The sequence below is a fragment of the Eschrichtius robustus genome, chromosome 21 (assembly GCF_028021215.1).
Source record: "Eschrichtius robustus isolate mEscRob2 chromosome 21, mEscRob2.pri, whole genome shotgun sequence".
NCBI lineage: Eukaryota > Metazoa > Chordata > Mammalia > Artiodactyla > Eschrichtiidae > Eschrichtius > Eschrichtius robustus.
Genome location: NC_090844.1, coordinates 24,300,205 through 24,326,041, shown reverse-complemented (window position 1 = coordinate 24,326,041; position 25,837 = coordinate 24,300,205). Strand labels below are relative to the sequence as shown.

The window sequence follows — 25,837 nt, the reverse complement described above, 5'->3', positions numbered from 1 at the left end:
CCTTTGGTTTCAACATATTGCATGGGATTATGTATTTAATGAAAATGTTGATGAAAAGTTCTTTCCTCTGTTAAAACTAGCAGAGACGTAGACCTCCTTTCATCTTCTTTATGTTTGCTTTACGGCATCATTGTTCTTCCGTATCTCCTGGTTCAAGACTTGTCATCTTTGACTCATACCCTGTCAGTTTCACTTCCTGATGTCTGTCCAATCTGTTTCTTCCTGCCTATTCTCAATACTGCCACCTATTACCTTTGCCTCCTACACTGCCAGTTTCACCATTTCCAATCCATTTCATCTATTTCCAGGGAAAGACACCCCTGAGAAATCTCCAGAGACTCCTTATTGCCTCTGGAGTAATGTCTACACACCTTACCCTGGTTACTAGCAAGGCTTTCCAGGACTCCACTCACCTCCCATTCTCCCCTTTAAGTTGCCTACAGTTCAGCCGGTCGGCACTGCTCTGCTTACTTCCTCCAGTTACTGCTAGCTCATTTCCTCCACTGTAAGTTGCTCTTGTTTGACAAGCCTGTCTCCTTTTTGTCAGCCTTCCTACTTCACGCATGAAGAAACTGACTCTCAGAGGGATTAAGTGACTATGACAGCGCCTGTGGGGGGATACGAAACCAAGTTTCTCTGACTCAGACTCTTTACTCCTAGATACTTGTGCATATTTCTTAAGAACAAGGATATTCTCTTATTTAGCCACAGTACAATTCTCAAACTCAGGAAACTTAACATCGGTGTAGTATCATTATATATTATACAGGCCATATTCAAATTTCACCAATCATCCTTTATAGGAAAATTTCCCCATCCAGAATCCCATTCAGGATCAAATCTTGCCTTTCATTCTCATAATTCTTCGATCTTCTTTAACCTGGAATAGTACCTTAGCCTCGTTTTTTTTAAGTTTTTTTAAAATTAATTATTTATTCTTGGCTATGTTGGGTCTTCGTTGCTGCGTGCGGGGTTTCTCTAGTTGCCACGAGCGGGGGCTACTCTTTGTTGTGGTGCGCAGGCTTCTCATTGCGGTGGCTTCTCTTGTTGCAGAGCACGGGCTATAGGCGCGCGGGCTTCAGTAGTTGTGGCTGGAGGTCTCTAGAGCGCAGGCTCAGTAGTTGTGGCGCACGGGCTTAGCTGCTCCCCGGCACATGGGATCTTCCTGGACCAGGGCTCGAACCCGTGTCCTCTGCATTGGCAGGCGGATTCTTAACCACTGCACCACCAGGGAAGTTGTTTGTTTTCAAGGCATTGACAGCTTTTAAAGAGTACAGGCCAGTTATTTGAAAATTTCCCTCAATGTGGCTTTTCCTGAGTGTTACCTCACGAACAGACTCAGGTTATGGATTTTTAGCAGGAATATTACGTAAGTGAAGTTGTATACTTCTTACTGCATCACATCACCAGGCACACGATGACAGCTGTCTCATTCCCGGCAATATTCACCTTTGACCACTTGGATAAGGTGGTGTGTGGCCCACTGTAAAGCCACCATTTTCCCCTTTGTGATCAATAAGCAATCTGTGGGGACATAGTCTGACTGTAAACAACCTTTTCCTCATCAAACTTTCACCCAGTGGTTTTAACATTCATTGATGTTTAATGACAGTGATCACTATGATAGTTGTAAAGTGATGATTTTTCTAACTCTTGTTTTGTCTACATTTATTACATGGCAGCCTAGTGGAAGGAGGATCTTTCCCTTCTTTCCCTCTATTACTTTTTAATCAGGAAAACAAAACAAACAAAAAACTTAAAGAAAGAACTGGATACCATTCTAACTGGCGTGTGGTTGGTCCCCCTTCCCCTTCAGCGAGCTGGGCCTAGCTTCTGAGACCCCGACCTTTACTCCTTTGCCTCCACTGCTCCCAGCCTTGTGGGTGATGGGCGTCGGCCACACAAACTGACTAACTTACTACTTTGTTGTGCAATTGGTTGCTCCAGATATTCTAAAATGACACCCCAGTCTCTACAGCTTGGGAGGAAAATGCTTTTGTGTCTCCATCTCTACGCTATCTTTATGCTTCATCTGTGGAACACAAAAACATTTGTTCCAAAGCCTCCCAAATTAAATGTGCTGAAAGCCGGGGGGGCGGGGGGTGGTGTTTAAACTGTAGATTGCTGGGGTCCTGCTCCACAGGGTCCGATTTAGTAGATCTGGGTTAGGGCCCAGGGATCAGGTGGTCTGCGGATCAAACCTTGAGAAACATCACCCTCAAAATGATGGTGGGCAAGTCTCCCTTCCTGGAGAAGTCGGCGCCACAGGCAACTCCCAAAGGGCCCGCTCAGAAAAGGCTGGGGGAACAAAAGAGGGCGTTCATCCTTCCTCGCCCCATCAGCCTTCAGAAACCTACATTCGGCTGATGCCACTCGGGCGCGGGGACCCAGGTGCTGGGGTGAAGACGGAAGCGGAGAGTTCCCAGAAAAGAGACCCTCCCTTGGAGCAGGGCGGGCTGGCTCGCGCACTGCGGGACGGAGTGGGGCGGCTCCCCCCTGCCCCGGTCCGGCCAAGCCGGGGAGCCCCATCGCCAGCCCGCCCCGCACCCCGCCGCGCGCCGGCTGAGTGCTTAGTCACCGTGAGGCTGCGCCGGCCCCGCGCGCCCCTCCTCCTTCCCCGGGCCCGCCCACGGGCCGCACCCCCGCGGCGCGCACTTCCGCATGCATGGCCCTGCCGGCCCGGAGTCTGAGCGCGAGCGCGGGGCTCGGCTGGCGGCAGGCGGCGCGCACCTTCTCCGGCTACGCGCCACCTCGGGCCCGGGCCGCCCGCGCCCTCTCCCGCGCCATGGCGTGCAGGCAGGAGCCGCAGCCTTCGTGCCCGCCGCCCGCCGCCGGCGTCGCGGCCTGCTACGACTACCTGGTGATCGGAGGCGGCTCGGGCGGGTTGGCCAGCGCGCGCCGGGCGGCCGAGCTGGGCGCCCGGGCCGCCGTGGTGGAGAGCCACAAGCTGGGCGGCACTTGCGTGAGTACCCGCTCGCTCCCGGCGCTCCTCTTCACGCCTGGGCTCCTGCAGCGCCGCGTCCCGCCGCCCCGCTTTGTCTCAGCCTCTCTCTGCAGGAACAGCCTGTGCTCTTGCCTAGTGCGACCTCCCCCCGCCTCCCCGAGGATGGGCCCCCAGCGCTGCGCTGTCCGCTTTCCCACGCGGGTCGGAGTCAGGATCCCAGCGGGGTTTGATGAGAGAAGTGTAAAGGGGCTTTTCCGCGGCCCCCGAAGCTGTGCCTGCGTCTGTTCCAGCGCAGGTATCATAATAACGCTGGCCGGAGTTGGTGAAATCTAACATAACTTTCCTGCATCCTCACTCCTCAAGGTGGAAGGGTATCGTATTCCCTGCTCGATCTCATCACCAGATCCATGAAACATAAAACTGCATCTAGAATAGTTGCAGCTGGTCTGAGTCTCTGTGGGGAGAGGGGAAGGGAGGATGGAACCCGTGTCACTGAATGAGGATCCCGGTCCTCTCCCTTCAGTTTCAAGGGCAGAATGATTTACAGCAGCGGTTCTCACTTTTGGCTGTACATTTGAATCACCTGAGGAGTTGAAAAAATTCTGCTGCCTGGGTGCAGCCTTCGCTTTGGGTGATTCTTGATTGCAGCCAAGGTTGAGAATCACCAACTACAGTTGACATTGACGTAGGATTTATTGTTAAATGACTTTACAGACCTTTTGTTTTGTTTTGGAGGGATTTTAAAACTACCTCCCCCCAAAAGAGGGTTGTAAATCCTAAGGTTGAGAAACTATTACTTTAAAAAATAAGTTTAGTTCCCAAGTTATTGGCGTGGGCTCTTCTGTCACAATACTTGGGCGAGGTACTTGCTGTTAGTATTAAAATGTTGTATCCGAGTGTAACCTGGGCTTGGGCATGGAGTTCTCGAAGTTCCTTTGGAGAGGGATGCTTAAATTACACTACACTGGGAACTCCTTAAGGGCAGAAGTGGGTTCATATGTTTGCAAGCTCTTATCACCTTAACAGAGAGCTTGCTCAATAACCGTATGTGAATGAAACTCAAAATTAACAGCTGTGAAAGGGCTGTCTCCAGTGTCCCGTGCTCACTTTTTAAGTTCAGAACGGAACGAGGAAAGGAAAAATCCCTGTTAATTATCAACTTGCACCTTGACACCTTAGTCTAGACAGACTCTTAGGAGAAGCCTGGCTCTGCAGAAAGCAGATGGAGGGGTGTCACTAAGAGGACCCCGGACAACTGGTGACATCACTTGATAACTGCTCATCTTTGTCCCTCTCTACTTCTCTGTTTTCCTCCTTCGCCATGTGTGTCATAATCAGCTTGTGTCATCCTTCATCGTTGCCTGGTTCCACTGGTATTAATCAAGAAGGGGCTGACCCCATTTTTAGGTTCCTGTTAGAAACGTGAATTCTTTAAGAGATCAACTACTTCCGAGAACAAGTAAAGGACAGCTTAGGAGTCAACCATTTACTGCTTCCTTATAGAGTGCCTGGCCTTGCTTATCTCATTATGCTGCAGCAACTTTTATTTTTTAGTAAGCATTGATCTCTTGGGGTAAATCTCCTATTTAATATTTTTATTACATTTCATTTGGGCTCTTCTCAAACTGCCTTTTGGTTTTGAAATTCAAGGAAGGATGTAGTATGCCTTAGAATATCAGAGAAGATAAAACCAACTGATAAGACCTGTTTAGATTTGTCTCAGGATTCTAGTTGTCTGGGTTATCCACAGGTGCATTAATAAACTTCTTAGTGCAGTGATTTCCAAACAGGTGTTAGGGAAAATTGAGGTGCTCTGAAGCACATTTCATTTGTTCCTGTCTTCACTTCTCCTCATAATCTAAGTGCTAAGTATTTGGATTGGGGCTGGTTGAGATAAAAGAGTAGATACCAATATTTGTAAGACAAAGGTCCCTTCCCTCAAGGAATTTGCGATAAGGTGGGGAAGCAAAATGTAGACAGTCAACCCCAGAGTGAGGGGGTCTATGTTAATTGCTGTTATGGTAGTTGAGAGAAGAGTGTAATTATCACTTCTGCTTGGGCACATTGGATAGTTTTGGGACAGAGATAGTATCTTTGTGAACTTGAACTGGATGAATATTTTTTGACAGGGTAGGTCAGGGGTAGAGGCACAGAAGCAAGGTATGTTGTGTAATCAAATTTGACTGGAGCAGAGGGCGTCTCCTATAAAGCTGATGGGCAGGTGGTAGTAAAAATGTAGAGCTTCTGGAAGCACAGTGAACTGTGGAAGGGTTCTGAGCAGGAGAGTGGCACGATAAAAGTGGCTTTGTACTTGAGATACTATTGAGAGATGTCCCTTGGGAAAGTCAGGTAGAAGTTTCTTTACTATTGACTCTCCAACCAGGTTTTTTTTTTTTTTTTTTTTCTAAATGTTAATTAATGTATGTTAATTCTAAAGCTTGGTAAAATTTTTAAGTTGCTGTGGATAAATTCCCACAGGAGTTTCAAATTAAAGCCTCACGGTGGCGGTTATTTCCAGGGAGTGGGATTATGTTTTGTTTTTAACTGTTTCATTATTTGCTCATTTATTAATATGCCAGGTATATAGGTACTTTTTTAGATGCTGGGGTCACAGCAACGAAGCTAAAAGATAAAAGTCCCCATCCTCATGGAGCTTACATTGTAGTTGTTATCTGTAGTTTCTAAATTTTCCATGCAGTTTTTTTAACAAATAAAAAAAATACAAGTTTTTGTTTTTAGCTTTCCTCCATGAAAACTTAGACTCATGGACTGATGGAGTTGGAAGTGATTTTGGAGATCTACTAATCCAGTCTGACTATAGTTGTTTTTTGTTTGTTTGTTTTTTTAATGGGAAGCACTTACATAAGCTTGCTGACTTAATTTTTTTTAGAAAAATTCTTCTATCACTATCATTTTTATCAAGGATGATTTTTTGATTAAAAGTAGGAAGCTTATAATTTCAAGTACGGGACAGCCCTTTATTTATTTATTTAACTCTTTTTTGCGGGGGGTGGGGCTGCCACACGGCTTGCAGGATCTTAGTTCCTCCACCAGGATCAAACCCGTGTCCCCTGCAGTGGAAGCAGAGAGTCCTAACCACTGGACTGCCAGGGAAGTCCCGACTGTCCTTTAAATTGAATATTTTTAGCTTTATAAAAACGGAGCATGGGCCCCATTGCTTTCATTTCATTAAGGATCCAGCTTACACAAATCCTTATAGGAATTTAGAAGCATTGTTCCAGCCCAGGACCCTCATTTTTACCAAGGAGCAAATTGAATGTCAATTAAAATGTGGTTGAAAACAAACCAAGTGTAGAATAACCTATGGAATTAGCATAGGTTATTAGCTATGCTAATTAGCAGCCAAACCATGGCTTCTGTGTAATTGTGTGGAGTAATTTATGATTTGGTGAACAGTTTTAAGCATTCTTCTCAGCTACAGGGGAGGAACCTTCTTACTTCTGCCTCTTAGGAAAGAGTCATTATTTACTTTAAAAGCACTTATCTACTAGGTGGGTCTCCACTTCAGAGCTCCTGATCTAGTAGGTCTGGAGTGAAGCCCCAGCAGGTGTATTTTTAAAGAGCCCCATTCTGATTCTGGTGTACCTGAGCCCGACTCAGCGCTGGGGGTTTCATGGGGAGCAGGAATTGTGCGAAGACTTTAACCCTATGGAAGCATTAGAATGAATCTGGAGAACCCTGCATAGTTGTGGGGATCAGATGATAATGAGTTTGGTCCTAGAGTCATTTCCTGGTTTCATAATTTCACGCTTCTGGAGTAAGAGCCTTCCATGGGTGTCTATATGGTGTGACTGTTTGCCTTTATCTCCTGACTCCTCCTCAGTTTTCCTTTTCCTGGATGCTTTTTTTTTTTTCTTTTCTGTGATACAATGGAGTAGGCCCCTTCCGAGGAAACGGGTATTTTCAAGATGAGTGACCTGTGTTGGTGTACCTGAGAGTTCACTTTTCTTTGATGGAATTTATCACTTTAAACTGTTAAGAAACTCAGGTGTGAAATGACTTTGCTCTGTATTGTGGTAGGGGAGGAAAAAACTTTCTCTCTTCCCATTTATGTTCAGTAGCTGGGGCCTGCAAATTAAACAGAGAATGGACAGATTATGGGAGAAAAGGTTTATTTCATATGTGCACATGAGTGTCACAGAAAAGAAGTGGGGAAAAAAAGGAACTCTTAGGCCTGGGAGCTTAATGCCAACTTAACAAAGGGTGACAAATTGTGGAAAAGTGACTAGACAAAGGAAAGGGGGTTTGGGCTTCTAGAGGCGGTAAATTGTGGGAAGGTAAATATATGGGGGGAAACTAATGTAAGATAAGAGTTACTTTAATAAGGTTTTTTTGTGCAGATTCATCTCAGTGCTACCTTTCCATCTCCAGTGGTAAGGGTTTTTCTGCTGCTGGTACAGGATAAGGGTGGGAAACACCTTCATAAAGGGAAGTTTAAGCTTTGCTTTTAGGTAGAAAGGGGGAGAGCAGAGTTCCTCCTGTGTCTGCTGTTTCTTAATTGTCTTCACCTCAGAATAATTTTTATGTCAAAGGAGCATGTTTTGGGGTGTCATATTCTGATCCCCTCAAGTTCAGAGTGAAATAAGCAATGAGAGCCAGTACTGCTACTAAACTTCTGATGGGTAAACTAGGTTAAGAGGCAGGTGTAGCTCTAATAACATTCCACTCTTTTTTTTTTTTTTTTTGGCCACACCACATGCAGCATGTGGGATCTTAGTTCCCCGACCAGGGGTCAAACCTGTGCTCCATGCAGTGGAAGCATGGAGTCTTAACCACTAGACTGCCAGGGAAGTCCCCGACATGATTCCACTCTTAAATTACTCTTTATTTTTCTGGATCAGGCAAAAAATTATAATAGTATTAGGTTAGGCATTAAAAAAGGGAAACTGAAAGAAATCACCTGTTTTTCTAGGATTCAATTAAAAATAATCTTTTATTGCCTACTGAGATTAAGTAATTTCTGAGAGCAGAAAAATACATGAGTTAATTTTCGAGTTCAGTTTTTGGGAGTCTCCAAAAAGGTAAATATAGGCATAACTCATAGCACTTTGCAGATTCTGCTTTTTTTTTTTTTTTTTTTTAACAGACTGCAGGTTTGCGGCAACCCTGCGGTGAGCACATCTGTTGGCACCATTTCTGCAACAGTATTTGCTCATTCGTGTCTTTTTGTCACATTTTTCTAATTCTCGCAATATTTCAAACTTTTTCTTCATCATTATATCTGTTATGGTGATCTGTGATCAGCGATCTTTCATGTTACTACTACGACTTCCTGAAGATTCAGATGATGGTTAGCATTTTTTAGCAATAAAGTGTTTCCTTAATTAAGTTACGTGCATTTTTTTTTTTTAGACAATGCTATTACACACTTAACAGACTACAGTGTAGTGTAAACATAACTTTTTTTTTAATAACACAATATTATTATTTTTAATGAGTTTTTTTTCATTTATTTGTTTATTTATTTATTTATTCTTGGCTGCGTTGGGTCTTCATTGCTGCGCGCGGGCTTTCTCTAGTTGCGGCAAGCGGGGGCTACTCTTCGTTGCGGTGCGCGAGCTTCTCATTGCGGTGGCTTCTCTTGTTGCAGAGCACGGGCTCTAGGCGCGCGGGCTTCAGTAGTTGTGGTGCATGGGCTCAGTAGTTGTGGCTCGCAGGCTCTAGAGCACAGGCTCAGTAGTTGTGGCGCACGGGCTTAGTTGCTCCGTGGCGTGTGGGATCTTCCTGGACCAGGGCTCGAACCCGTGTTCCCTCCATTGGCAGGCGGATTCTTAACCGCTGCGCCACCAGGGAAGTCCCTAAACATAACTTTTATATGCACTGGTAAACCAAAAAAATTGTGTGACTCCTACAATATTCACTTTATTTCGGTGGTCTGGAACTGAATCTGCAATATCTCCAAGGTCTGCCGGTATAATGCTTCTCATGATCGAGTGCAAACCAAGAAGAAATGCACAGATGGCCCAAAGCCAAGGTGAATTAGAGCCTTCTGGGGTCTTTGTCTCTGCTATTCAGGGCGGTTCATTTCTCTGCTCATGCGGATATGGGAAGAGTCAGCTTGAGGAAAAAATTCTTTCTGACTTACTATTCCCTTTGCCCCAGGCCTGTAGGAGCATGTGTTCCAGTGTTCTTTCTGACTGTACTGATTCTGTGGTAAAGACTGACCCACTTCTTGTGGTATAGGCGTATAGTTCTTACTAATAAGGACTGATCACCAGACAAAACCTTTTTTTTTTTTAATTGCAGTATAATGGACATATAACATTGTATTACTTTGAGGTGTACAACATAATGATTCGGTATTTGTATATATTGGGAAATGATCACCACCTTAAATGTAGTTAACATCTGCCACCATACATAGTTACGAGTTTTTCTTGTGATGAAAACTTTTAAGATCTACCCTCTTAGCAGCTTTTATGGACAGCTACATGTAAAAGAATGAAATTAGAACACTCCCTAACACCATACACAAAAATAAACTCCAAATGGATTAAAGACCTAAATGTAAGACCAGACACTATAAAACTCTTAGAGGAAAACATAGGAAGAACACTCTTTGACATAAACCACAGCAAGATCTTTTTTGACCCACTTCCTAGAGTAATGGAAATAAAAACAAAAATAAACAAATAGTACTTAATTAAACTTAAAAGCTTTTGCACAGCAAAGGAAGTCATAAACAAGACAAAAAGACAACCCTCAGAATGGGAGAAAATATTTGCAAATGAAACAACAGACAAAGGATTAATCTCCAAAATATACAAACAGCTCATAGAGCTCAATATCAAAAAAACAAACAATCCAATGAAAAAATGGGCAGAAGACCTAAATAGACATTTCACCAAGGAAGACATACAGATGGCCAAGAGGCGCATGAAAAGATGCTCAACGTCACTAATTATTAGAGAAATGCAGAACTACAATGAGGTATCACCTCACACCAGTCAGAATGGCCATCATCAAAAAATCTAGAAACAATAAATGCTGGAAAGGGTGTGGTGAAAAGGGAACCTTCCTGCACTATTGGTGGGAATGTAAATTGATACAGCCACTATGGAAAACAGTATGGAGGTTCCTTAAAAAACTAAAAATAGAACTACCATATGACCCAGCAATCCCACTACTGGGCATATACCCTGAGAAAACCATCATTCAGAAAGAGTCATGTACCAAAATGTTCACTGCAGCTCTATTTACAATAGCCAGGACATGGAACCAACCTAAATGTCCATCAACAGATGAATGGATAAAGCAGATGTGGTACATATATACAATGGAATGTTACTCAGCTGTAAAAAGAAACGAAATTGAGTTATTTGTAGTGAGGTAGATGGACCTAGAGTCTGTCATACAGAGTGAAGTAAGTCAGAAAGAGAAAAACAAATACCGTATTCTAACGCATATATACGGAATCTAAAAATAAAGAAAAAAACTGGTGCTGATGAACCTAGTTGCAGGGCAGGAATAAAGATGTAGACATGGAGAATGGACTTGAGGACACGAGGTGGGAGGGGGAAGCTGGGACGAAGTGAGAGTAGCATCGACATATATACACTACAGAATGTAAAGTAGTTGACTGGTGGGAAGCAGCAGCATAGCACAGGGAGATCGGCTCGGTGCTTTTCGATGACCTAGAAGGGTGGGTTAGGGAGGGTGGGAGGGAGGGTTAAGAGGGAGGAGATATGGGGACATATGTATGCATATGGCTGATTCACTCTGGTGTGCAACAGAAACTAATGCAGTATTGTGAAGCAATTATACTCCAATAAAGATCTATTAAAAAAAAATAGTGACAAGCAGTGTAAACTGCAAAGTCTTGGTATAATGATTTTCTTTTGTTAAGTGAACATTTTTGCTTGCACATAAACTATTTTTATGAATTTGAATCTTTATTATTGAAATTTAGTGTCTTATTTTTTCATTTTTAAATTTTTATATCATTTTAAAAAATTACTTTCCATTTACAGTTATTACAAAATATTGGCTCTATTCCCCATGTTGTACAATACATCCTTGAGCCTATCTTACACCCAATAGTTTGTACCTCCCACTCCCCTACCCCTGTGTTCCCCCTCTCTCCCTCCCCACTGATAACTACTAGTTTGTTCTCTATACCTATGAATCTGCTTCTTTTTTGTTGTAGTCATTAGTTTGTTGTAATTCTTAGATTCCACATATAAGTGATATCATACAATAAAAAAATATATATATGCAATGCAGTGTTAATAACAATAGTCACCATGCTGTACATTACATCCCCGTGACTTGTTTGTTTTATAACTGGAAGTTTGTACCTAGCAAAAGCCTTCTTGATCATTAATGTCACTGTGAGCTGTGCTGTACACACCAGTTAGAGAGGCCAGCAGGAGGAGCGGGGGCTTTGGAAGAGACCTGAGAAACAGGCCACTTGGTAGGTTGTTTGTATTCATCTAGGCCGAAAACAATTACTCAGCAACATGTAAATCAGAAACTAACTTGGAGGTGATAGCGTGTACTTTGATATTATAGTGTCTGTATCCCCAGTAGGCTGAACATGCTTTTGTTCTTTTTTTTTTTTTAATGGTAAGAGTACTTAACTCGAAATCTACCCTGTTAACAAATTTTGAAGCGTACAGTACAGTGTCGTTGACCGTAGGGACAACGTTGTACAGCAGATCTCTAGAACTTACTCATCCTGCTTACCTGAGATTTGGGGCCCATTGATTAGTAAATCCCCATTGCCCTCTCCCACTCCCTACCCCCCAGTCCCTGGCAACCACTGTTCCACTGTTTGATCCTATGAATTTGGCTATTTTAGATACCTCATATAAGTGGAATCATGCAATATCTGTCTTTCTGTGACTGGCTTATTTCACTTATTTTAGTATGCTGTTCCAAGGTCGAACATGCATTTTTCTTTTATTTTTTATTTTTTTAATGTTTTTTGACAGTATAATGGTTTTATTCATAAAGTTCAATATAGTATTTTAAGGGAATGTCATTTGGTGTTAAAACATCCTTTCTTATGTGAAATGAGCATGATAGTAAAGAGTTGTATGGTTTGTTTTTTTTTAACTGACTTTTTTGGTTTATTTATTTATTTTTGACTGTGTTGGGTCTTCGTTTCTGTGCGAGGGCTTTCTCTAGTTGCGGCAAGTGGGGGCCACTCTTCATCGCGGTGCGCGGACCTCTCACTATCGCGGCCTCTCTTGTTGCAGAGCACAGGCTCCAGACGCGCAGGCTCAGTAATTGTGGCTCATGGGCCCAGTTGCTCCGCGGCATGTGGGATCTTCCCAGACCAGGGCTCGAACCCATGTCCCCTGCATTGGCAGGCGGATTCTCAACCACTGCACCACCAGGGAAGCCCAAGAGTTGTATGTTTTAAAGTAGGTATTAGCAAAGGAAAAAGTTGATAGCCTGTGTCAGTCTGCTGATATTTTGTTCATAAATCTAAAAGTCTGAACAAAGGTGAGCAGACAAGAGTGGATGTCTTTTATGGGTTTGACTTGGAAGGAAAACTGTGCTGGGGAACTGAGACTATCATTATCGTAATGATTGTCATGATTTTCATTCCTTTTGTTCCTCATAATCCAGGAGCAGCATTAAATAAAGACTGTTTTCAGAAATGTTTGGGGATTACAGAACCAAGTTCACCTGAATGTGCTAAACCACATATACTTCATGTACTACCGCAGCTTCAAAAATGTTTTTCATTTTTTTCTCAGTAATACTGGCTCATTGTAAAAAGTTAATATAGAAGTGAAAGTCCCTTCTATTTGAACGTGCATTTTTTTTTCTCACACACACACACTGTATTTTATTTTTACAAGAGATAAATAGACTGACACCAAGCATTGTACATGGATGACCACAACAAAAGCAACAATGATTGCAATTACCAAACATGAAACACACTCATACTATGTCATAATATTGACATTCAGTCCAGTAATCCTCCACTGTAACAGCTCCTTTACTTTGCAGTGAAAATTGATTTCTATATTCTTTGCCTCTGAGTCCTTGTGGGATTTTTTTTTTTTTTAATTCAGACAGAAAGTCACAAAAATTATACTCATCCTCATCAGTTCACTCAGTCCCATGTAATTAATTTTTTTTTCATCTTGATCTTTTGTTAGCACTTTTATGAGTTCATCAGTTTTTCATTAGATTTCTGAAAATGCTTATTCATTCAGTTCAGCAGTACAGTCAGTTACCAGAAACCTGTACTTGTCAGAGTCTTTTCCATGAATTTCTTGAAGATGAAAGCCTTTTATAGGAACATATTTGCAAAAGCATCAGAGTACACCCAGAACTGTCTGTAAATGACAAAAGACTTAAAAATGACCACTGTTAAAGATTTGATGAAAGTTCATAATAATGCAGTTGACAAGAAAATTAGTTATTTTTGAGATATACATTTTAACGTAATAACTAGGATTATTACTTATAACATTATACCAGAACATATAAGATTTTTAGAAATTTCATGTCATGTCTGAAACATTTATATTAACATATTTCCATACATATTTCTATACAAATACAAATATAAGATTTTTAGAAATTTCATATAATGTCTGAAACATTTATATTAACATATTTCCATACATATTTCCATACAAATACAAATATAAGATTTTTAGAAATTTCATGTAATGTCTGAAACATTTATATTAACATATTTCCATACAAATAACCCAATGAAAGTTTAGTATTAGTTGTTTTGTTTGTTTGTTTTTTTTATACTGCAGGTTCTTATTAGGCATCAGTTTTATACACATCAGTGTATACATGTCAATCCCAATCGCCCAGTTCAGCACACCACCATCCCCACCCCACCGCAGTTTTCCCCCCTTGGTGTCCATATGTCCATTCTCTACATCTGTGTCTCAACTTCTGCCCTGCAAACCGGCTCATCTGTACCATTTTTCTAGGTTCCACATACATGCATTAATATACGATATTTGTTTTTCTCTTTCTGACTTACTTCACTCTGTATGACAGTCTCTAGATCCATCCACTTCTCAACAAATGACTCAATTTCGTTCCTTTTTATGGCTGAGTAATATTCCATTGTATATATGTACCACATCTTCTTTATCCATTCGTCTGTTGATGGGCATTTAGGTTGCTTCCATGACCTGGCTATTGTAAATAGTGCTGCAATGAACATTGGGGAGCATGTGTCTTTTTGAATTACGGTTTTCTCTGGGTATATGCCCAGTAGTGGGATTGCTGGGTCATATGGTAATTCTATTTTTAGTTTTTTAAGGAACCTCCATATTGTTCTCCATAGTGGCTGTATCAATTTACATTCCCACCAACAGTGCAAGAGGGTTCCCTTTTCTCCACACCCTCTCCAGCATTTGTTTGTAGATTTTCTGATGATGCCCATTCTAACAGGAGTGAGGTGATACCTCATTGTAGTTTTGATTTGCATTTCTCTAATAATTAGTGATGTTGAGCATCTTTTCATGTGCTTCGTGGCCGTCTGTATGTCTTCTTTGGAGAAATGTCTATTTAGGTCTTCTGCCCATTTTTGGATTGGGGTGTTTGTTTCTTTGATATTGAGCTGAATGAGCTGTTTATATATTTTGGAGATTAATCCTTTGTCCGTTGATTCGTTTGCAAATATTTTCTCCCATTCTGAGGGTTGTCTTTTCGTCTTGTTTATGGTTTCCTTTGCTGTGCAAAAGCTTTGAAGTTTCATTAGGTCCCATTTGTTTATTTTTGTTTTTATTTCCATTACTCTAGGAGGTGGATCAAAAAAGATCTTGCTGTGATTTATGTCAAAGAGTGTTCTTCCTATGTTTTCCTCTAAGAGTTTTATAGTGTCCAGTCTTATATTTAGGTCTCTAATCCATTTTGAGTTTATTTTTGTGTATGGTGTTAGGGAGTATTCTAATTTCATTCTTTTACATGTAGCTGTCCAGTTTTCCCAGCACCACTTATTGAAGAGACTGTCTTTGCTCCATTGTATATCTTTGCCTCCTTTGTCATAGATTAGTTGACAGTAGGTGCGTGGGTTAATCTCTGGGCTTTCTATCTTGTTCCATTGATCTATGTTTCTGTTTTTGTGCCAGTACCATATTGTCTTGATTACTGTAGCTTTGTAGTATAGTCTGAAGTCAGGGAGTCTGATTCCTCCAGCTCCATTTTTTTGCCTCAAGACTGCTTTGGCTATTCGGGGTCTTTTGTGTCTCCATACAAATTTTAAGATGATTTGTTCTAGCTCCGTAAAAAATGCCATTGGTAATTTGATAGGGATTGCATTGAATCTGTAGATTGCTTTGGGTAGTATACTCATTTTCACAATGTTGATTCTTCCAATCCAAGAACATGGTATATCTCTCCATCTGTTGGTATCATCTTTAATTTCTTTCATCAGTGTCTTATAGTTTTCTGCATACAGGTCTTTTGTCTCCCTAGGTAGGTTTATTCCTAGGTATTTTATTCTTTTTGTTGCAATGGTAAATGGGAGTGTTTCCATAATTTCTCTTTCAGATTTTTCATCATTAGTGTATAGGAATGCAAGAGATTTCTGTGCATTAATTTTGTATCCTGCAACGTTACCATATTCATTAATTAGCTCTAGCGGTTTTCTGGTGGCAGTTTTAGGATTCTCTATGTATAGTATCATGTCATCCGCAAACAGTGACAGTTTTACTTCTTCTTTTCCAATTTGTATTCCTTTTATTTCTTTTTCTTCTCTGATTGCCGTGGCTAGGACTTCCAGAACTATGTTGAATAATAGTGGTGAGAGTGGACATCCTTGTCTCGTTCCTGATCTTAGAGGAAATGCTTTCAGTTTTTCACCATTGAGAATGATGTTTGCTGTGGGTTTGTCATATATGGCCTTTATTATGTTGAGGTAGGTTCCCTCTATGCCCACTTTCTGGAGAGTTTTTATCAGAAATGGGTGTTGAATTTTGTCAAAAGCTTTTTCTGCATCTATTGAGATGATCATATGGTTTTTATTCTTCAACTTGTTAATATGGTGTATCACATTGATTGATTTGCGTATATTGAAGAATCCTTGCATCCCTGGGATAAATCCCACTTGATCGTGGTGTATGATCCTTTTAATGTGTTGTTGGATTCTGTTTGCTAGTATTTTGTTGAGGATTTTTGCATCTATATTCATCAGTGATATTGGTCTGTAATTTTCTTTTTTTGTAGTGTCTTTGTCTGGTTTTGGTATCAGGGTGATGGTGGCCTCATAGAATGAGTTTGGGAGTGTTCCTTCCTCTGCAATTTTTTGGAAGAGCTTGAGAAGGATAGGTGTTAGCTCTTCTCTAAATGTTTGATAGAATTCACCTGTGAAGCCATCTGGTCCTGGACTTTTGTTTGTTGGAAGATTTTTAATCACAGTTTCAATTTCATTACTTGTGATTGGTCTGTTCATATCTTCTGTTTCTTCCTGGATCAGTCTTGGAAGGTTATACCTTTCTAAAAATTTGTCCATTTCTTCCAGGTTGTCCATTTTATTGGCATAAAGTTGCTTGTAGTAGTCTCTTAGGATGCTTTGTATTTCTGCGGTGTCTGTTGTAACTTCTCCTTTTTCATTTCTGATTTTATTGATTTGAGTCCTCTCCCTCTTTTTCTTGATGAGTCTGGCTAATGGCTTATCAATTTTGTTTATCTCCTCAAAGAACCAACTTTTAGTTTTATTGATCTTTGCTATTGTTTTCTTTGTTTCTATTTCATTTATTTCTGCTCTGATCTTTATGATTTCTTTCCTCCTGCTAACTTTGGGTTTTGTTTGTTCTTCTTTCTCTAGTTTCTTTAGGTGTAAGGTTAGATTGTTTACTTGAGATTTTTCTTGTTTCTTTAGGTAGGCTTGTATAGCTATAAACTTCCCTCTTAGAACTGCTTTCGCTGCATCCCATAGGTTTTGGGTCGTCGTGTTTTCATTGTCATTTGTCTCTAGGTATTTTTTGATTTCCTCTTTGATTTCTTCAGTCATCTCTTGGTTATTTAGTAACGTATTGTTTAGCCTCCATGTGTTTGTCTTTTTTACGTTTTTTTCCCTGTAATTCATTTCTAATCTCATAGCATTGTGGTCAGAAAAGATGCTTGATATGATTTCAATTTTCTTAAATTTACTGAGGCTTGATTTGTGAACCAAGATGTGATCTATCCTGGAGAATGTTCCGTGTGCACTTGAGAAGAACGTGTAATCTGCTGTTTTTGGATGGAATGTCCTATATATATCAATTAAATCTATCTGGTCTATTGTGTCATTTAAAGCTTCTGTTTCCTTATTTATTTTCATTTTGGATGATCTGTCCATTGGTGTAAGTGAGGTGTTAAAGTCCCCCACCATGATTGTGTTACTGTCAATTTCCTCTTTTATAGCTGTTAGCAGTTGCCTTATGTATTGAGGTGCTCCTATGTTGGGTGCATATATATTTATAATTGTTATATCTTCTTCTTGGATTGATCCCTGGATCATTATGTAGTGTCCTTCCTTGTCTCTTGTAACATTCTTTATTTTAAAGTCTATTTTATCTGATATGAGTATAGCTACTCCAGCTTTCTTTTGATTTCCATTTACATGGAATATCTTTTTCCATCCCCTCACTTTCAGTCTGTATGTGTCCCTAGGTCTAAAGTGGGTCTCTTGTAGACAGCATATATATGGATCTTGTTTTTGTATCCATTCAGCCAGTCTATTTCTTTTGGTTGGGGCATTTAATCCATTCACGTTTAAGGTAATTATCGATATGTATGTTCCTATGACCATTTTCTTAATTGTTTTGGGTTTGTTTTTGTAGGTCCTTTTCTTCTCTTGTGTTTCCCAGTTAGAGAAGTTCCTTTAGCCTTTGTTGTAGAGCTGGTTTGGTGGTGCTGAATTCTCTTAGCTTTTGCTTGTCTGTAAAGCTTTTGATTTCTCCATCAAATCTAAATGAGATCCTTGCCGGGTAGAGTAATCTTGGTTGTAGGTTCTTCCCTTTCATCACTTTAAGTATATCATGCCACTCCCTTCTGGCTTGCAGAGTTTCTGCTGAGAAATCAGCTGTTAACCTTATGGGAGTTCCCTTGTATGTTACTTGTCGTTTTTCCCTTGCTGCTTTCAATAATTTTTCTTTGTCTTTAATTTTTGCCACTTTGATTACTATGTGTCTCGGTGTGTTTCTCCTTGGGTTTATCCTGTATGGGACTCTCTGCGCTTCCTGGACTTGGGTGGCTATTTCCTTTCCCATGTTAGGGAAGTTTTCGACTATAATCTCTTCAAATATTTTGTCTGGTCCTTTCTCTCTCTCTTCACCTTCTGGGACCCCTGTAATGTGAATGTTGTTGCGTTTAATGTTGTCCCAGAGGTCTCTTAGGGTGTCTTCATTTCTTTTCATTCTTTTTTCTTTAGTCTGTTCCGCAGCAGTGAATTCCACCATTCTGTCTTCCAGGTCACTTATCCGTTCTTCTGCCTCAGTTATTCTGCTATTGATTCCTTCTAGTGTAGTTTTCACTTCAGTTATTGTATTGGTCATCTCTGTTTGTTTGTTCTTTAATTCTTCTAGGTCTTTGTTAATCATTTCTTGCATCTTCTCAATCTTTGCCTCCATTCTTATTCCGAGGTCCTGGATCATCTTCACTATCATTATTCTGAATTCTTTTTCTGGAAGGTTGCCTATCTCCACTTCATTTAGTTGTTTTTCTGGGGTTTTTTCTTGTTCCTTCATCTGGTACATAGCCCTCTGCCTTTTCATCTTGTCTATCTTTCTGTAACTGTGGTTTTTGGTCCACAGGCTGCAGGATTGTAGTTTTTCTTGCTTCTGCTGTCTGCCCTCTGGTGGTTGAGGCTATCTAAGAGGCTTGATGGGAGGCTCTGGTGGTGGGTAGAGCTGACTGTTGCTGTGGCGGTCAGAGCTCAGTAAAACTTTAATCCACTTGACTGTTGATGGGTGGGGCTGGGTTCCCTCCCTGTTGGTTGTTTTGCCTGAGGCAACCCAACACTGGAGCCTACCTGGGCTCTTTGGTGGTGTTAATGGCAGACTCTGGGAGGGCTCACGCCAAGGAGCACTTCCCAGAACCTCCGCTGCCAGAGTCCTTGTCCCCACAGTGAAACAGAGCCACCCCCCGCCTCTGCAGGAGACCCCCCAGCACCAGCAGGTAGGTCTGGTTCAGTCTCCCTCAGGGTCACTGCTCCTTCCCCTGGGTCCCGATGTGCACACTACTTTGTGTGTGCCCTCCAAGAGTGGGGTCTCTGTTTCCCCCAGTCCTGTCGAAGTCCTGCAATCAATTCCCACTAGGCTTCAAAGTCTGATTCTCTAGGAATTCCTCCTCCCGTTGCCAGACCCCCAGGTTGGGAAGCCTGACGTGGGGCTCAGAACCTTCACTCCAGTGGGTGGACTTCTGTGGTATAAGTGTTCGCCAGTCTGTGAGTCACCCACCCAGCAGTTATGGGATTAGATTTTACTCTGATTGCGCCCCTCCTACCGTCTCACTGTGGCTTCTCCTCTGTCCTTGGACGTGGGGTATCCTCTCTGGTGAAGTCCAGGGTCTTCCTGTCAATGATTGTCCAGCAGCCAGTTGTGATTCTGGTGCTCTCGCAAGAGGGAATGAGAGCACGTCCTTCTACTCCCCCATCTTGGTTAATCCTCTGAACGTGCATTTTTAAATGGACATTTACTAAAAGGAGATCTCAGTTTAAGGAACCCTGCCATTAGTTCCTTCAGTATTGACAAGGATCCCTCAAAACCAGAAAAGAATCCTAATTTGTTTCCTGGGTTGAGAGTTTCATAAAATGCGGCACGCCTATGTTCATAAATGCCAAAGAAAGGAGTGATCAGAAAGGGTAGGGTTAGTTCAAGCAGGCAAATCCTATTATTGAAATTTGTCTTTTGATTTACCTTATTTTTTTTTGAATTTTTGAATTTTATTTATTTTTTTATACATCAAGTTCTTATTAGTTATCCATTTTATACATATGTGTGTATATATGTGATTTACCTTATTGATTGTTTAATCTTTTGCATCAGTCTTAGTAATACTGCTTTGCCGTCTGCCTCAGAACCCACTAAATCTGCAGGGCCAGAAAAAGAAAGACTTCCTCTTAATCCCTCAGAGTTCCTGTTTCTTTGCGAAAGGTACCTTGAACAAGTAGCAACAGAGACTTTTTCTGGTAGAGTGGAATTAAAGGAATTTTACAGAAATTCTAACGACCTTCCGCATTTGTAAGTGGATTTCAAACAGTCATAATTAATACCCATTTATTCACTGGGTGTTGCAACATGAGATATTAAATAGGATATGGGATCCCAGATCCTTTTTCTTTTGAGGGGGGGAAGCAAGAGATATGGGGCCAGATATCACTCAGTGGGTGTCAGGTGGTAGAGAAAACTGACACTCCAGAGCTGTGTCAGAACTGACACTCTTGTAGCTGTGTCTGGGTCTCCCCGGATGCCCCAGAGTAACAGTTCATTGAAGCTTGATCCCTGGGACTGGAGATTTCACATTCATCTAAAGTTCTGCTGAAATAAGAATTGAACCAAAAGAATTTTAGTTCTAACGTTTGAATACCTCTTGTATCAGTTCATTTTCTTACTTTAGATTCTGCCTTACACAGAATACTTTCTCCTTCTTTCTTTCTTTCTCCCTTCCTTCCTTTTTCTTTCTTTCTTTCTTTCTCTTTCTCTCTTTCTTTCTCTCTCCCTCTCTCTCCCTCCCTCCCTCCCTTCCTCTCTCTCTCTCCCCTTCCTTCCTTGCTCCCTCCCTCTTTCTTTCTCTCTTTTTCAAGGTAGATGCCTTACTGGGCTAACCTTTATCTGAAAGTTGAAGGTAAAGACATGGATGTTGGATGTTTAATATGTGCCAGAGTGTGATATTGGATTTATTTATTTATTTATTTTTAAAGTCTTTTTCTTTTTTTTAATTATTAGCACCTTTTAATTTTTATTTATTTATTTATTTATTTTGGCTGTGTTGGGTCTTCGTTTCTGTGCGAGGGCTTCCTCTAGTTGCGGCAAGCGGGGGCCACTCTTCATCACGGTGCGCGGCCCTCTCACTATCGTGGCCTCTTGTTGCGGAGCACAGGCTCCAGAGGTGCAGGCTCAGTAGTTGTGGCTCACGGGCCCAGTTGCTCCGCGGCATGTGGGATCTTCCCAGACCAGGGCTCGAACCCATGTCCTCTGCATTAGCAGGCAGATTCTCAACACTGCGCCACCAGGGAAGCCCGTGATATTATATTTATAATAAGAAATATGTATTTGGTCTTTGTCCCCATTTCTAGCACAGAGTTCCTGGAACCCTTGGAATTTACTACATGCTGAGTGGTAAGGGTGTCTGGATATTGAACCATACCTGAGTTTGTGTTAATGAGGTGTCTTCTGGAACGAACATAAAATGGGGGCTGGTTGGTAGAGGAGCCAGCCATGTGATAGAGGGTTGGAATGTCAGCCTTAACCCCCTGCCCTTGGGAAGGCGAGGACAAGGGTCTGGAGGTTGACTGTCGCCAGTGGCCAGTGATTTAGTCAGCCGTGCCTATGTAACGAAGCCTTCATAGAAAACAAAAAGGACAGAGTTCAGAGAGCTTCTGGGTTGGTGAGCACATGGGGTTTGGGGAGAGTGGCATGTACGCCCAGAGAGGACACGGAAGCTCCACACCCCTTCCCAGGTACCTTGCCCTGTACGTCTCTTCCATTGGGCTGTTCCTGAGTTACATTATAGCTTTTTTTTTTTTTTTTTCACACACACACACTGTATTTTATTTTTACAAGAGATAAATAGACTGACACCAAGCATTGTACAGGGATGACCACACATTATAGCTTTTTATGATAAACTGGTGATCTAGTAAGTAAAATGTTTCATCACATGTTTCTCTGAGTTCTGTGAGCCACTCGAGCACATTAATCAAACCCAAGAAAGGGGAGGGGGTCTTTGGAACCTTGGGTCTATAGCCGGTCGCTCAGAAGCACAGCTGACAACCTGGACTTGTGGTTGGTGACTGAAGTCGGGGCAGGGGGGATAGGACAGTCTTGTAGGACTGAGCCCTTCACCTTTGGGATCTAATGCTGTCTCCAGGTAGATAGTGTCAGAATTGAGTTAATTGCTTGATTATGTGAAGAAATAAAACACACATCAGAATTGGTGTCAGAATTGTGAAAGGACATGGGCAAGTGGTGTCCAGACAGCATCTTGCTTGATAACTGTTGGTGTAAAGCTGATAAAGACAGGGATCTTTATCTGTTCTGGTCAGCAATACCGAGCCCCTAGAACAGTGTCTTGCACAATCTGAAAGAATGTGTTGATGAACCAATAGTGTTTTGCTTAATGAATGATGACTGGTCATTTTCTAAGTGCTCCTTCCTCATATCAGTCCTGAACTAGATTTTAGGCTGCAAAGGAGGAAAACAGATGGAGGAACCATTAGGCAACTCTGTGATGGGGAACAGAAAGGGGGAAACCAGAGGAAGGAAGCTTCCTATTACTTAAGCACAGGTGACGTTCTTGACAGGTGAGGTTGTAAATTAACCAGTGACATGGGCAGTGTGCAGTTTGTACTTGTCTGGGCAGAATTGAAGGTAGGAGGGCCAGCCCTAGGGAAGTGGAGAACCTCTGAATTTTGCCACAGGTATCATCAGACTCCTCACATGTTCTGTCCCTGTTTGGAGAGGCTCCTGTCCTCAGTGTGAGCCAGTGCTGGCAGCCGACGGAACGGAAGGATTCTGAGCACTAGATTGGAAGAGGGAGTTCTCAGAGACGGGCTGTCAGTTTGCAGAGGGAGGCAGAGCTGCAGGAATCTCTCTGGCACTGGGTGTCTCTGTTCCTACGGCTTATTGTTGGTCAGTGCCCACCTAGAGAATGCGGGCTCTGCAGGGGGATTTGCCAGGTGGAAAGCGTGGTATGCTGCAGGCCTTAGCTGTGTGCACTCCTGGGAGGTCAGAGCCCTGACAACCTGTGACCCTAGTGCCCCAGTCTGGAAGGCGAGCTTTCTTTGCCATCTGTTGATCTGTTTCTGAAAGGGAGCCGGCCACCGGGGAATTTATCTCCTGTGTTTGGCTTTTGTACATGGGGAGCTGGCAGACTGCAGAAATAATTCAGAGGGGTCAGTGGCATCATCACACCTATCATGAATTAGAAAAGAAGTGCTTTACATACGTTATCTCTGATCTTCTCAAAATCTCTAGAATGTAAGTATTATCATTCCTATTCTATGGAATAGGAAACTGAGCTCAGAGGGGTTTAGAAAGTTACCCACCAACTTCTAGGAAGTGGAGGATTCAAACTCCTGTCTGTCTGACCCTACGCCCATGCTCTCTTTCTGACAACCTAATGCACCCTCAGCTGGAGAGCGAGAAGGAGGCTTGAACAGGACTGCACAGAGCTCTCCACCCCGGTTTCCCCAGCTTTGTAGGTAACGAATCGTTCTTTTCTTCCCTTCCAAGTCAAAGAGGCATCTGATAATCAGTTGTGTTGCACTGAAGTGTTCGAGGTTTCTGAAACCGTCGGAAACCCTCGAGGCCTATCACTAGGAGCTGCCAAAATAGGAGGAGGAGTACTTCAAGGTCATGGGCTTCCATTCAGCCATAGCCCCCGGACCCAAAGTGTGCTGTGCTGGAATACAGATTCTCCAGCCCCCGAAGCTCACAATTTTCTACCACCTTCTTCCTCTGATTTCTGGCCCAAGACTTGGCAATTTTAGGGAATGTGGCTGATTCTGCTGCTGCCTCTTGAGCCAGCATCTTGGATAGGCTGAGCCCCTCTCCCAGGTCAGGACCGTGGGCTCCATGAGAGCAGGGACCATTTCCACTGAGTGCTCTGCTTTGCATAATGCCTGTAGTGTACTCACTCACTGCTGAGTGAGTGTACTCAGTAGTGACTGAGCACTTCCTCAGTACTTCTGGATGAATGAATGGTCACAAGTTAAAAAGTTCAGAAACTTCTAAAAAATAAACTAACGTTAGTCATACGCTTGGCACCAGACCTGTGTTCTTTGGACACTGAGAGAGCCCGCCTCGTTCCTTATGGCCATGATCAGCAGAGCTTACAGGCACCTGACATAAATTATGTCTAGAAGGCATTTGTTTCCATATGAAAGAAAAATAATTGTATCATAAAAAATATTGAAAATAGACAAGAGAGATCAAAGAATCACCCATCTAAATTCCACTCCCCAGATAAAATCATTTTGGTTTATTTCTTGGTCTAAATGAATTATACAGTAACGAATGACATTATAAAAAGTATTTAGAGTGAAATATGAAGGTTTTCTCCCTCCCCAGAGATGACTACTGTTAAGAACATGGTATATTTGCTCAAACTGTTTAAATGTATGTGTACCTTTGCAAATATATATAATGCAAATTGGAACATGCAGAGCAAATTGTTCTGCAGCTTTCTTTTTGTCACTTAATATCCTAAGAACCCCTTCTGTAACGGTAAATAGAAATCTACTGTGTCCTTTTAAACGGCTGCAGAGTATTCCATAGGCTTAATGTACAGTAATTTCCCTATAATAATGCTTCCGTACTGATGGGTAGTTAACTTGTGTCCAGTTATTCACTGTGACAGTACTACAGGGAACATCCTTATACGTGTATCTTTGGACGCTTGGACATAACATGTGACTCCTTCTGTGTAATAAATTCCTAAATTTAGAATTGCTAAGTTCTAATGGTATGTGCCAAATGGTATGTGCAGTTTTAATCAGTCTTACTCTTTAAAAAATATATTTTTAATTGTATAAGTTTGACATGTAACATTGTATAAGTTTAAGGCGTACAGTGTGTTACTCTGATTCATTTATAGGTTGTAATATGATCGACCATGTAGCGATATTTATCATATTACATAATTATAGTACAATGTCATTGTCTAAATTCTAATTAGTCTTAATCTTTTTTTTTTTAATTATTATTTTTTTATTTATTTATGGCTGTGTTGGGTCTTTGTTTCTGTGCGAGGGCTTTCTCTAGTTGCGGCAAGCGGGGGCCACTCTTCATCGCGGTGCGCGGGCCTCTCACTATCGCGGCCTCTCTTGTTGCGGAGCACAGGCTCCAGACGCGCAGGCTCAGTAGTTGTGGCTCACGGGCCTAGTTGCTCCGCGGCATGTGGGATCTTCCCAGACCATGGCTCGAACCCGAGTCCCCTGCATTGGCAGGCAGATTCTCAACCACTGCGCCACCAGGGAAGCCCTAGTCTTACTCTTAACCACAGTTTTTTTTCCAAGTTATTTTAGGATGTGATCAAAAGGAAAAAACAGATGTAAACAAAAATGTATGTATAAACATATACATCACAGTTTACAAGGACTGTTGCAAGGAGTTTTTTTCTAGTCTAAGGGGTATGAATAGTTATTTTCTTAAACAACTGTCTAGTTTTTACGTGAAATGTTACAACTATTTGTGTTTTTCTTTGTGTATAGGCTGCCAGAAGGCTAAGAGTCAAGTTTGTGGTCTATCTCTAACAAGTATATAAGCATGGAGATAGATAAATAGCTAGCTAGCTAGATAATAGCATGGATGAACTTTACTGCTTGATTCATCAATCGTCCTTTGATCTTGAAAAATAATGTAGTTTTCCACTAGAGATTTTCTCAAAGGGGACATTCTGGGTGTTTTACCCAGCATACGCCATGGTAAGTTTCCCAGAAATCCTTTAGAATAGTTGCTCAAGTGGTTCAGTTGCCTTTATTCAGCCGGTGGGTCCTCTCACCTCCGTGCTGCTGTTTCTCTCTGCTTTGTTCCTTTGGACCTGTGCAAGCTCAGGCTTTGGCCACCTCCTGACCTATTACCATCCCTGCAGGGCATCCCCCCCTCCCCCGGAAATGGAATTGTCCTCCCTCCCTCCCTTCTTCCCTTTCCCTCCTCTCCCCTCCCCCTCCTTCTCCTCCTTCTCTCTCAACTGCTTTTCTTGAGAAAATGCTCATAAGTAAAATTCTCTGCC

At 41.9% G+C, this 25,837-nt stretch overlaps 1 protein-coding gene across 1 annotated transcript in view; it reads left to right on the top strand.

The window, feature by feature from the left end:
- The first annotated feature begins 2,665 nt into the window (after window positions 1-2,665).
- Window positions 2,666-25,837, top strand: part of GSR (glutathione-disulfide reductase) — a 55,004-nt gene continuing 31,832 nt past the window's right edge. Inside the window, exon 1 of the mRNA XM_068532151.1 lies at window positions 2,666-2,962. Within this exon, the coding sequence (XP_068388252.1) occupies window positions 2,666-2,962 (297 nt within the window). The remainder of the gene's footprint in view (window positions 2,963-25,837) is intronic.